This window comes from Nannobrachium achirus, assembly GCF_963921795.1.
Source record: "Nannobrachium achirus genome assembly, chromosome: 21".
NCBI classification, from domain to species: Eukaryota; Metazoa; Chordata; class Actinopteri; order Myctophiformes; family Myctophidae; genus Nannobrachium; species Nannobrachium achirus.
This window is the reverse complement of record NC_137828.1, coordinates 15,346,953-15,359,311: the sequence shown is the minus strand read 5'-3', so window position 1 is coordinate 15,359,311 and position 12,359 is coordinate 15,346,953. Positions and strand designations below refer to the sequence as shown.

Here is a 12,359-nt window from a genome sequence, read left to right as displayed (position 1 = left end):
GACTGTCCATGGGGTCTATTAGGCTGAAAATCTCCTGTTGTCCAGTTTCCCCAGCAGAACCCAGCAGCTCTCATAGCATAGAGTGGAGCATATAAGCCTATCACTTTTACACTATTTGGTGTGGTCAAAAGTGATTTCTTTTTTCATGAATGTGTTATTAGTTGTCATTACAAACACATCCATGCCTTGTTTGCTCCACACAAGCCACCACAGTCTCATAAATAATGTTTTGGGGTGAGCATTCGGCACAACTGCCAATCAAAGTGACTGTACTGGCCAATCACAGGGCATCTTTTCCGGGACTTGGTAAAACACATAAAATTATAACATCTGTTTAGCAGAGTGTGATGGCTTTTGTGGGACAATGATGGCATGGATGTGTTTGTAATGACAACTAGTAACACATTCATGAAAAATAAAATCACTTTTGACCACAACAAATAGTGTAAAAGTGATAGGCTTATAGGCTCCACTCTATGCTATGAAAGCTGCTGGGTTCTGCTGGGGAAACTGGACAACCGGAGCATTTGTGCCTAATAGACCCCATGGACAGTAATTTTGGATCAATATAAGTAGGAAAATGAGCCTAGAAGTGATTTAGGGCGGAGTTGTCCTTTAACCTACCCTATCAGACTCACCTCACCGCTACTCACCAGTTAAGAGTGGGGTGGTTCAGAGTAGATGACAGAGTACAGCAACTTGCAATGGGCCTGGTGTACAAGATACACTACACCACTATGATACCCAAGTACCTGTCAAAATACTTTATAAAGTTAAGGATGTCCATAATTACAACACCAGAGGCAGCGCCACAGATCACTTTCAACCCAGAGTCAAAACCAACAAAGGGTCAAACTCGTTCTTCTGCTATACCAACAAAATGTGGAAAGCCTTACCGAAGGCCATAAAGGAGTGTGGATCCCTAGCATCCTTTAAAATTGCCCCTTCTTTGTATACTTACTGTTTGTTTAGACTTACTGTTTTCTTTTTTTTTTTTGTTCTTTCATTTTATTTTATTTACATATCTACTGCATAGTACTGTGTTCTATTCGTCTGTCATTCAATGTTATATGAGATACTTAAATGGTTTCCTGTGGAAATAAGCGTAGTCTTTTCTAGGATCTCCTTTTAGTAGACCTTGTACCAGTGAACTGTACCGTCATGAAACTGTACCTTTTCCTATGCAAACTTCAAATAAAGTCTTCAATCAATCAATCAATCAATCAAAGCTGATCGGCATGGGATATGAGAAATGTAACAGATACCGTATGTCTTGATCACATGACTCGAGAAAATAGGCAGTTTAAGCAGCTTGTTTCTACAACCGCGATGCGAGGCGGGACTGCGGCTGCTATGACGCAATCGCCGTAGCGGTCAAAATCGTTAAGCAAACAGCCATCGGCGACGGGGTCCCACCCCTTTTACTGAACGTTTTGGTTCCCATGGCGACACGTCTACGCAGCAGACGTTCCAGCCACAACGTGGGAAGGGAGCTTCTGCCGTTGTAGAGACGGCGACGACGGCGGCAGGTTTGTCTATCGAGCGATGATCATTTCCGGTTACCGTTGTCATCTGCCGTAGCCGTCAAAAGCTTAAAGTCGCTATTGAATACCCATTTGCATGATGTTTGGACAAAATCTGTCACAAAACGTGTTGCGCAAAAATGGCGCTATAATAGGACATTTAAAAAAAGAATTGTGTGGATATTCTTCTTTGGCCTACTGGGAGTGTGTGTGCAAAGTTTCCCGAAGATCCGTCGAGTGGTGCTTGTAGCATGTCATGATAAACGGGCCCCTCCAGCAAACTTTGAAGGTCAATCCAAAAAGTAACACAGTCACATCTTGTACCAAGGGGCGGTAAGGTGATGTCTGCGCTCTTCAGCCAGCAGTAGGTAGAAGGGCTCGTCGGTGCTCAACAGAGAGAATACTGGGCACTCCAGAAGAGACTACCCAAATAAAATACTGGAGCACTCGACTGGTCTGCTTTATTTTGCAGGGGTGACTGATATTGTACCAAATTGGACACAATTCGTAGTAGTAACAAAAAGTGAAATATGCCGTCAACATCTGGTGGGAATGGGTGTGATGTTTGGACAAAATCTGTAGAAATAATATCAAAATGTGTTATGCAAAGATCTGCCTCCTGGTCCGATTGGGCCAACGGTACTGGAGATTAGCTGTTCACAGATGGATGGACACATGGACACATGGACACCCGCACGCACGCACGCACACACTCATAAACTTTGTTTTGGCCACGCTTCGGTCTGGCGGAGTAGGCTATTATTCACTGTAAGAGTGCTTCACACAAACACACAGATTCTTAAAGAACAAAAAGACAAATCTCCACAGGCACATTGTGGACAAATAAATGAAACTAACTAACTAACTAACATGAACGTTCTGCACTCGATAGAGAGAGATCATGTTTGAATGCAGGCTCAAACAAGAAACATAATTCGTCCCAGAAACGGCCCATTAAAGTGCCAAGAAGTGTGAGCACTGCGGCCAGAGAAGTGCAGAGAATGTTAGAGAGGCACGGGCTGAAATTTCTAAAAGGGGCTTTTGGTGAAAATATCGAAAATAGCAGACCTCCAAGCTCACAACACGTTGCGCGTGAGCTTGGGGGTCGGCTATTTTCGGTGCTTGATGAACTGAACTAAAGTCAATACTGGAGTTGTGGCGTAACGGCATGGATTTTTACACAGAGAGGGCAATTCTTTCAACATAAGATGCTGCCTTCAAGCGCAGGAGAGTTTGGACAAGGCAATTCTCTTGAATGCTGCCTTCAGGTATGGCATGGAAAGAGTGCATTTGCGTTTCTTTCACCATAGTAAAAACTGCATTCATGGTCTGGAGAGGGCACTTTTTACAGACGGGTAAAAGGGCAGGGGCTCGAGCCCCCTTTGATGTCTATGTGCGCACGTGCCTGACAGTGGCCCACCTACAAACAGAACAAGAAGTGTGAGCACCACGGCCCACCTACAAACAGAACAAGAATAGAATAGAATTTACCTATGTCATCCCACAAGGGAAATTCAGTTTTCAGCTTAACCCAGCTGACCCCCAGTGCTTCGCACAAGGCGCGGGGGGGAGGGGAGCAGTGATAGCTGGAGCGGGGAATCGTACCTGCGACCTCTGGGACCTCCGGAGTCCTAGCTATGGACACACTAACCACTCAGCTATCACTAAGAAGTGTGAGCACCACGGCCCACCTACAAACAGAACAAGAAGTGTGAGCACATGCAGCGGCCCACCTACAAACAGAACAAGTGCATGGAACGTGTAGCTGTTGTTTCATTTACGAGCACCACAAGGCCAGGTGCAGGGAGCAGGGAATGTGCTTGTAATCAGGTGGACCCGGGATCTCGGACAGCGTTGCCAATTCTGCCAGGAGAAAATAAGCAACCAGGTCTAGGAAAAAAAGCCCAAAAGAAGCGACTATAAAGGCCACATGAGCACTTTAAACCATAAAGTTTAAATCATATATCTGCTATTTGCAACAAAACATTTATTTGTGCAGGCCGTCTGCTTTAAGAAGGTGGAACCACTTACTCCCCAGCATCCCTATTAGGGATTCTGCGGGAAAAGATTTACCATCGTGAAAAATTGTAGATCTACAAGCTGTCACAGCGCTTCGCAAATATGAGTGAACAAACATTGGTCTCCCTAATGCTCGCTCAAATCAAGTCTGCTCTGCCTTTCGCTGACTTTGAGCGTGTTATTCATGCCTTTATTACCACACGGTTAGATTATTGTAATGCACTGTATGCCGGCTTAAATCAAGCCTCCTGGCACATTACACTTCATTGGCTCCCTGTTCGCTTCAGAATAGATTTTAAAATTGTACTATTTGCTTTCAAATCAATGAACGGTTTGGCACCTCAGTACCTCTGTGAACTCATAGAGGTTTATAACCCCCCAAGGTCATTGAGGTCTGAGGGCCAGCTGAAACTCAAGGTCACGGAGACGACCAAATTAAAAACCAGAGGTGACAGAGCCTTCGCTGCTATAGCCCCCACACTATGGAATGTGCTCCCCTCCCATGTTAGACTGGCCCCCACCATAGAGTCTTTTAAAGCTTGTCTTAAGTCCCATCTTTATACCTTGGCTTTTAATTCCGCTTGAGAGTGTCTGTGGTCTATGTTTTGTTTGTTTCACTGTTGTTTTTTATTTTGTGTGATTTTGCTGTTCTTCTGTGTTTTTAGCGTTTTGTTCTTGGTGTATTTTTGCTTATGTGCAGCACTTTGTAAACCTCGGTTGTAAAATGTGCTATATAAATAAAGTGGATTGGATTGGATTGGATAATGTGAAAAAATGTTAAATGTGGATTTTTGGATTATTATTATTTTTCTTTGTTTTACATTTTAACTACACAAAAATGGTATGGGGGCATAAAATGTTTTCAGATGGGGGTATGCGGAAAATTATATTGAGAACCACTGGTCTAAACAACACTTTAGAAACAAGCCCAAAACACCACAACCCACAACTACCAATATTTACAAGGGACTTCACAGAAAAACAAGCACAAAGTCGCTTGAGCGGACATTTGGCAACACTGGTCTCGGCACAGCCATCAGACATAGACATATGGTAACCTTAAAGGTAGGGTAAGTATGTGTGTGTGTGTGTGTGTGTGTGTGTGTGTGTGTGTGTGTGTGTGTGTGTGTGTGTGTGTGTGTGTGTGTGTGTGTGTGTGTTAAATAGCTCTATATTCTTTCTGATAGTACTCATTGCTATAGAGCAGGGGTCTTCAACGTTTTCAGGCCAAGGACCCCTTAGTTGAGAGAGAGAGAGAGAGATGAAGCGGGGACCCCCACAACCTTTTCAGAGATTCCATAGTTTCATTGTTTGACAGCACAATGATCAGTGTATTTTGGATTCACGTCAATTTGTGTTTTCAGATATTTAACCACTTGAGCTGTAAATACTTAAAAACTTGACCTTTAACTCTGTACTTGTCTTAGTATGCTCTTTTTCCCTTCTACACCAAACCTCTTTGCCAAACATAGCCGATCTACAAGCTCACAACGCCTCGCAGAAACAAAAGTTCCCAGAATATAGACACTAGGGTTCAAGTGGTTAATATAAAAAAAGAAGAAAAAGGTTTCTATCACTCAAAGATTTGGAGGCCCCCCTGTAGTAATAGATTGCTATAGAGTGTTTGTTCTGTAACAGGAGTCTCTCCCTGTCTCTCCAACTCTTTAGCAAATAGAAAATACATTTTTCAGGTCAGGAGGGTACCAATTTTATCCAACAAGGAGAGAGAGAACGCAGACAGGATACAGAACAACAGATTAAAGTGAAATTGGAAAGCGATGCCTCAAAGAAATGGAACAAGACAACATTGGAACTGGCCTAAGGACACTATAACATTTACGCTAATGATAAATGGGTGCAACGGCCTATACTCTTTCCTAGTTGGCTGAAATTGGCAACCCCACCTGAAAATGTCGTTAATCTTCACTAAAGAGCTGGAGAAACATTAGGGAGACCACTGTTTATTAACCCATTTAGAACGGGTACACTGTATTGTGTATCATTATTTTATGCTTTAACTATTGAAAAATAGCAGATAACAAGCTCACAGCGCGGCACCGAGTGCCGCGCTGCGAGCTTGTAGATCTGCTATTTTTGAAAAATCGTGAAAATTTGAATTTTGACCCGATTCTATAAGTGTCTTTTGAATCCTTCTAAGGTTTTTTGAAAAACCTATGTTTCTATGTCAGCAATCTGGCCAGCCATCGTCAAAGAAATGGTCTTTTTCACATAACTGGAGCTCAGTTAGTCTGTTCTTGAGAGACTACTGCATGTCAGTGGTTCTCAAACTTTTTCATGTGAAGGACCCCCTAACTGATATTTATTTAGCCACGGACCCCCATCTCAAAATATCTAGTTACAGGGACCCCCCAGAAGCAAAATTTGAGTTACAAATTTGCACTCTGCTATTTTTCAAGAGAAATGGGTTAAACAAACACTCGCGTTTGCGGAGCGTTGTGACAGCTTGTGCATCTGCAATTTTTCCGCAAAGGTAAATCTTTTCCCACAGAATCCCTAATAGGGATGCCGGGGAGTAAGTGGTTCCGACTCCTCACTTCCCTGCAAAGAAAAAAACAAACACTTAAAACTCGCGTTGTACATCTGCAATTTTCCGCAAAGGTAAATCTTTTCCCACAGAATCCCTTATAGGGATGCTGGGGAGTAAGTGGTTCCACTACCTCATAAAAAAAAAATAAGAAAAAGAAAAACCCTCCTCAACTCCCTGCAAAAAAAAAAAAAAGAAAACACTTAAAGCAGACGGCCTGCACAAAACACGCGGGCAAGCACAACAAACGGAGCCGACACAGCAATTTGCTGGCAGATAATCAAAGTGTCTCAAAAAGCCAGCAAAAAGCAGAGGAGTTAAGAGTGTAAATAATAGTAAATAATAGTGGGCTGGCTGGCAGACATGGCTGCAGGGATGTGCAGAGAATGTTAGAGAGGCAGGTGCTGACATTTCGGAAAAGGGCCTTTTGGTGAAAACATAAAAAATAGCAGACCTCCAAGCTCACACAAGCTTGGAGGTTGGCTATTTTCGGTGCTTGATACCACACTGAACTAAGCTAAATCGAGAGAATACTGGAGCTGTGGCGTAACGACTTCATTTCTGTCACTATAGTAAAAAACAGCATTCATGGTCTGGAAAGGTACTTTTTACAGACGGATAAAAGAGCAAGGGCCTCAAGCCCCCTTTGATGTCTATGTGTGCACGTGCCTGCATGGCTGCTCTGCTCTGCGCTCCTTCTTTCAGCTGAGAATGACACAGAGGAGCCCGAGGAGCATCAAAGCGACAGCCAAGCATATGTGCCTGCACCCATTATGGCTGAAATGACACTGGAGATAAGAAGGACATGCGTGCGTGCGTGCGTGCGTGCGTGCGTGCGTGCGTGCGTGCGTGCGTGCGTGCGTGCGTGCGTGCGTGCGTGCATGTGTATGCCTGCCCTGAATCTACCCAGGTATAGCAGAATTAGACATTGTGAGGACCATTTTTTGTCCTGGTCCTCACTATAGAGAAATACTGCTTCAAATGGATCTCGGAATCTGGCTTGATGAAAAATGTACATTTAAATGCCATATAGACAATCTTACCTACAAGTTAACTCATACAGTGCCCAGAATCACCACATGAGGGCGCCCAATGGCCAGAGAATCCACCATAGACATACGCTGTATATGCACAAGCCGTGCGCAGCCATGACGCGCCTGAACACTTTCCTTTGTGTCATGAACAGGAACAGGATGAAGTTAGCTTGTAGTTAGCTATTGGCTACCAAGCATTTTAGAAGCCCTATTTTCGGCGATTTAGCCGTGATTAAACCTTGTGCACCTCATGGATATGCATGGAACAGAGAAAATGAGCTCTAAAGATCATGGATTGCATTGGAGTGGACGGCAAATATCGGCGGCGCGACGCTCTCGCGGGCCGATGTAAACAGACCGCGGCCGGGGGTCGGCTCGAAAATTTAGCCCGGTGCTTTGGTAAGGCCTCTGGATGTTTTTTTTTTTTTTATAAAAAGCCGGACTAGTTCGGGATCGGCACACCGGCCGATCAAAAGGCCGAAATAAAGCCGAACTAGTTCGGGATAGGCACAAAAAGAGTTAAGGCAAAAGATTTTTTTTTCTTTCTGTAGGAACAGAGCTAGTTTCCCAGTAGGCCTAACATGTAGAAAAAGGGTTATTGAAGCAGTCTTTCTCTCTGTGTTGGACTATGGTGATGTTATATATAGAAATGCTGCTCCTTCTATCCTTAGGCCCTTGGATACAGTTTATCATTCTGCTCTGAGATTTATATCTGGAGATAATTATAGGACTCATCACTGTATCCTGTATCTTAGAGTCGGTTGGCCTTCATTGACCCACAGGCGAAACAAACATTGGTACCTGTTCATTTTTAAGGCAATTGATGGGACTTTACCAATGTATATTAAATCTCTTCTGGATTGGACTGGATCCAGTGACTAGCTCACATCAAAGGTCCCCATAGCAAACACTGAACTGGGGAAAACGGCCTTTTGTTTTAATGCCCCATACAACCACTTGGAATGACCTACAGCTACATTTCAAGATATTGTCGTTGTCGGGTGGAAAACTTGTATGTCCAAAACCGTTTGTTTTGAATTTATCATTTTAAAAATGATACAAGCACACAACGCCTCGCGCCACGAGGCGTTGTGTGCTTGTAGATCGGCTGTTTTCACTACCTTTGTGCGACGGCCTTGTATGATGAAGCAAGGCTTTGCTTTGTGAAAAAACGTACAAATTTGAAACTTGGAGATACGAGGTTTCTGCCCGACAGTGACAATATGTTCTCCCATAACATACTGGTCAATTTAAATCTTTAATTGACAACCTACCCACAAATGTCTGTAATTGTTTTTAAATTTGCTTTGTATTGTCTGTTTTTTTGTGAGTGTGTGTGAATATTGTTGTTGTATTGTGATGTATCTCGATGGCACTGCAAACGAGGGCAACCTCAATGTCTTCTCGAGAATAAATAGAGGTTGAATTGAAATGCTTGTTTTACGGTTGAATAAGATTCATACTGAGTTAGCCTTATAACTAGTTTAGGGTTACACACTAGTTAACGCATTCACAGCCAGAATGTTGAACCAAACTACTGCCAAAATGCCTGCTTACATCGTAACACATTTCGCCCGCTGTTGCACTGAACCTGTGATGTGACAATAAAAGTGATTCTAGATTCTATTCCTCTTCGGTCTCTTTCACAACTCTCCCTCTCTCTCCCTCTCCTTCTCCCTCTCCCTCTCCCTCTCCCTCTCTCTCTCTCTCTCTTTCTTTCTCTCATCCCGTGCGGCGGCAGGTGCAGCTGTGATTATGGCACTACGGCTTGAACTTCTTTCACCCATATGCACCCTGTATGTGTAAGTATCCCTCTGCACTGTCTACAGAAGCCTTTTGTGGGAGTGCAGCATTGATTCCATCACAAGAGACAGAGAGAGAGAGAGAGAGAGAGAGAGAGGGGGGTGGAGAGAAAGATGGGGATACAGAGAGAGAGGCAGAAAGAGAGAGGGAGAGTGAGAGAGAGCGTCACCTGCTCCCAATTCAAACCGGGGGGGGTGGGGGGGGGGGGGGGGGGGGCATTTTTATTCTAGCTCTCAGTGCTGCACATCAAAGAGCGCAGAGAGACAAAGAGACGTTACACAATCTTCAAAAAGAAATCTTCAAAAACTCTTTTGAGAGACCAACTATGAGGGTCTGAAGAGTGTCTGTGTTTGTGTGCATGTGTGCATGTGTGCGTGCGTGCGTGCGTGCGTGCGTGCGTGTGTGTGCGCGCGTGCGCGCATTCATTCTCACCTGGTCACATGCTTCTCTACATGGCGAGAACTCAGCAGCATGGTGGCAACATGACGGGTCTGTAGACAAGACAAGACAGACAGACAAGATAATGAGACAGACAGACAGACAGGCAGGCAGGAACACACACAGAGAGAGAGGGAGAGAGAGAGAGAGAGAGAGAGAGAGAGAGAGACAAAGAGAGAAAAAGACGCTGTCAGTTGATTTGGTTTCGCTTAGTCACATCATTCGTAGTGGGATACGTACCACAGGGCTTAAAGGAGTAGTTCACCCCCAAAAATGGCTTTTTTTCCTATTGATTACTGCCATGGAGACTTGAATTCATGGGTATTTTTTAGTTTTTGTCGTATTCCTAAGACAATAATGTCATTACAATAAATGTACCTCCATTGATTCCGGATGGGGACCCGAATGCATTTGGGTCCCCATCAGGAATCAATAGGGGTAAATTTACTATAATCAATTTTTGTCTATACAAATACAAAAAGGTATTATTGAACTCAAGTGTCCATGGTGTGAGTAATCAATAGAAAAAAAGGCATTTTGGGGGTGAACTACTCCTTTAAGAGGTAAATAAAGAGATTCGCAGAGGTGGTATTTTCCTATTGGCCGGCATTACTGTTACCATGTTGGAATTATTGTCAAACTACTGTGGGCTTGGCTTAAAAAGAAACCAATGCAACGTTTAATCACTCCAAGGGAAGCCAGGAGGAAGGTTCTACTTAACAACGTCAGAGGGATTCGGTCTTTTCTGCTCGCTGTAGACGCATCTGTTATCGTCGAGACGCGTGTGAAGGCATACGATCTCTGACTTTGATAGAGCTCTTTCCTGTCTTTTATGATGCTCTGATCTGATGATGACTTGATGAGCGGAAACACGTGGAGTTCTGTGTGCCATCCATGAATTCCACACCCAGGCATGTCACACCAAATTCTGGGCCCTGGGTACAAGGATTCACTGCGGGGCCCCCATTGGGAACGCATTATTATGCAGTATTTTGTGCTTTAACTATTGAAAAATAGCAGATATACAAGCTCACAGCGCGGCACCGAGTGCCGCACTGCGAGCTTGTGGATCTACTATTTTTGAAAAATCTTGAAAATTTGCGCCAAGTCTTTGAATATTTCAAATCCTTCTAAGGTTTTTAAAAAAAAACTATGTTTCTATGTGTCAGTGGTGCTCAAACTTTTTCATGAGAAGGACCCCCAAAATGAAATGTATTTGACCATGGACACCCATGTCAAAATATTTAGTTCCAGGGACCCCCCAGAAGCTAAATTTGAGTAAACAAATGTTCACTTAAAAAATACATATAGTCAAAGACTTTTCAAAAATAGCATATCTACAAGCTCACAGCGCGGCACCGAGTGCCGCGCTGTGAGCTTGTAGATCTGCTATTTTTCAATAGCTAAAGTATAAAATAATGGGCCCAAGTAACTCAGTCCCACTTTACCCCCCCCCCCCCCCCCCCCCCCCCTTGTGACGCCCCTGTTCACACACAGGCGGGAAAAACATATGTGTCCTCCTGAGTTCCAAATGGATCCAATAGTTATTATTCAGTCATTAGCTCTGACTTATTCTTTTCATACGCTGGTTGAATATTTATAAAACCCACCAACTTTACCACTTTCAACCTGGTGTCCCTATTTTGGGCATGTCATAAGTGGAAAATATTTCAACATTTCCCAACATTTTCAACCATTTTCTATATATTTCAAAATGTTGGGACATTTTGGAACACTGGAGGTTCGCCACACCTACGCCGCAGAGCCGATCCAACCAATATGCCCATAAATGGAGATCTCTGTATCTGTAGTCTTTGTCCCTTTAATGCCCATATATGGAAATCCCTGGTGTCATGAATATATGCCCATATAATGAGCATACCCCATTTTGTACTCATCAATCATTTTGAAGATTGTTGATGTGTTTGCGCCTGATGCCCGAGACAAGTGAGACACATTGAGGTTAGACTACTCCATATCTGGGCGTAGCTGCTTTGGGAACTCCTTATATGGATATGGCTGAGTCATAGTGACATGAGCGTGATGACGTAGTCCCGCCCGCACTCCCATTAGCCAATTTTTGAGCGGTGCTAACTGCTCCTATACGTGGCTGTGCGTGTGTCTGTAGCCTTTTTGCCATAGTAAAATGTGTGTACGTAGCATCATGTTTGTCTAGTGATGTCATATGTCGTATGTCTGTAGCCTTTTTCCTCAGCATTTTGCCATAGCAAAACGTGTGTGTGTGTGTGTGTGTGTGTGTGTGTGTGTGTGTAGCATAGCCTGTACATCCTAGACTCAAATCCTAGTCTGAAGACGTTGTGCAAGCACGACCACCGCTCACTTCACATTGGGTGTGATTTTTACTATAGGAGTACATATTTGGAACATACAAGTTTTCTGCTAAACAGTGATAATATAATAGTCAGTTCTGACTCATAGGGTGTAGGGTGGTGCTGACCACTCTGACTATAACGACTCAACATCTAAAAATATTGTGACTCAACTTGGACTCCAGTCAATCTCAAGACTCGACTTGGACATGATACCATACCGCCCTAAACTGGGCTCTACAAGTCTCTGTAAGAGCAAAGTCTGGTAACCTTTACTATTTTAAATAATATAGTGCAAAAAGTCATCAACACAGCCTGAATAGAATCTTTGCAGCAGGTGCATTAGTGTTAGTAGACAGACATGCATCATTTCAGGGAATCAAGGACACCTGCACAAGCTGTTTACAATTGCTCAATAAAGATACAATGTAATTGGCTGTTGTTTCGGTCGAGGACCAAAGCCCTTGTAATGTTGCATGTGTGTGTGTGTGTGTGTGTGTGTGTGTGTGTGTGTGTGTGTGTGTGTGTGTGTGTGTGTGTGTGTGTGTGTCTGTGTGCCTGTGTGTGAGTGAGTGGTCTCTGAGTGTGGTCTTGGACTCTCCAGTGTAGAGAGATGAATCAGAGCACCCGATCGAAGCCAGACATCTCCATGTCTGAATCATCTCTT

The 12,359-nt window shown here is 43.7% G+C and overlaps 1 protein-coding gene across 1 annotated transcript in view; it reads right to left on the bottom strand.

The window, feature by feature from the left end:
• The window catches only part of reck (reversion-inducing-cysteine-rich protein with kazal motifs), a 224,212-nt gene that overhangs the window by 159,848 nt on the left and 52,005 nt on the right, over window positions 1–12,359 (bottom strand). The window contains exon 2 of the mRNA XM_080752182.1: window positions 9,357–9,415. Coding sequence (XP_080608308.1) covers window positions 9,357–9,415 — 59 coding nt within the window. The remainder of the gene's footprint in view (window positions 1–9,356; window positions 9,416–12,359) is intronic.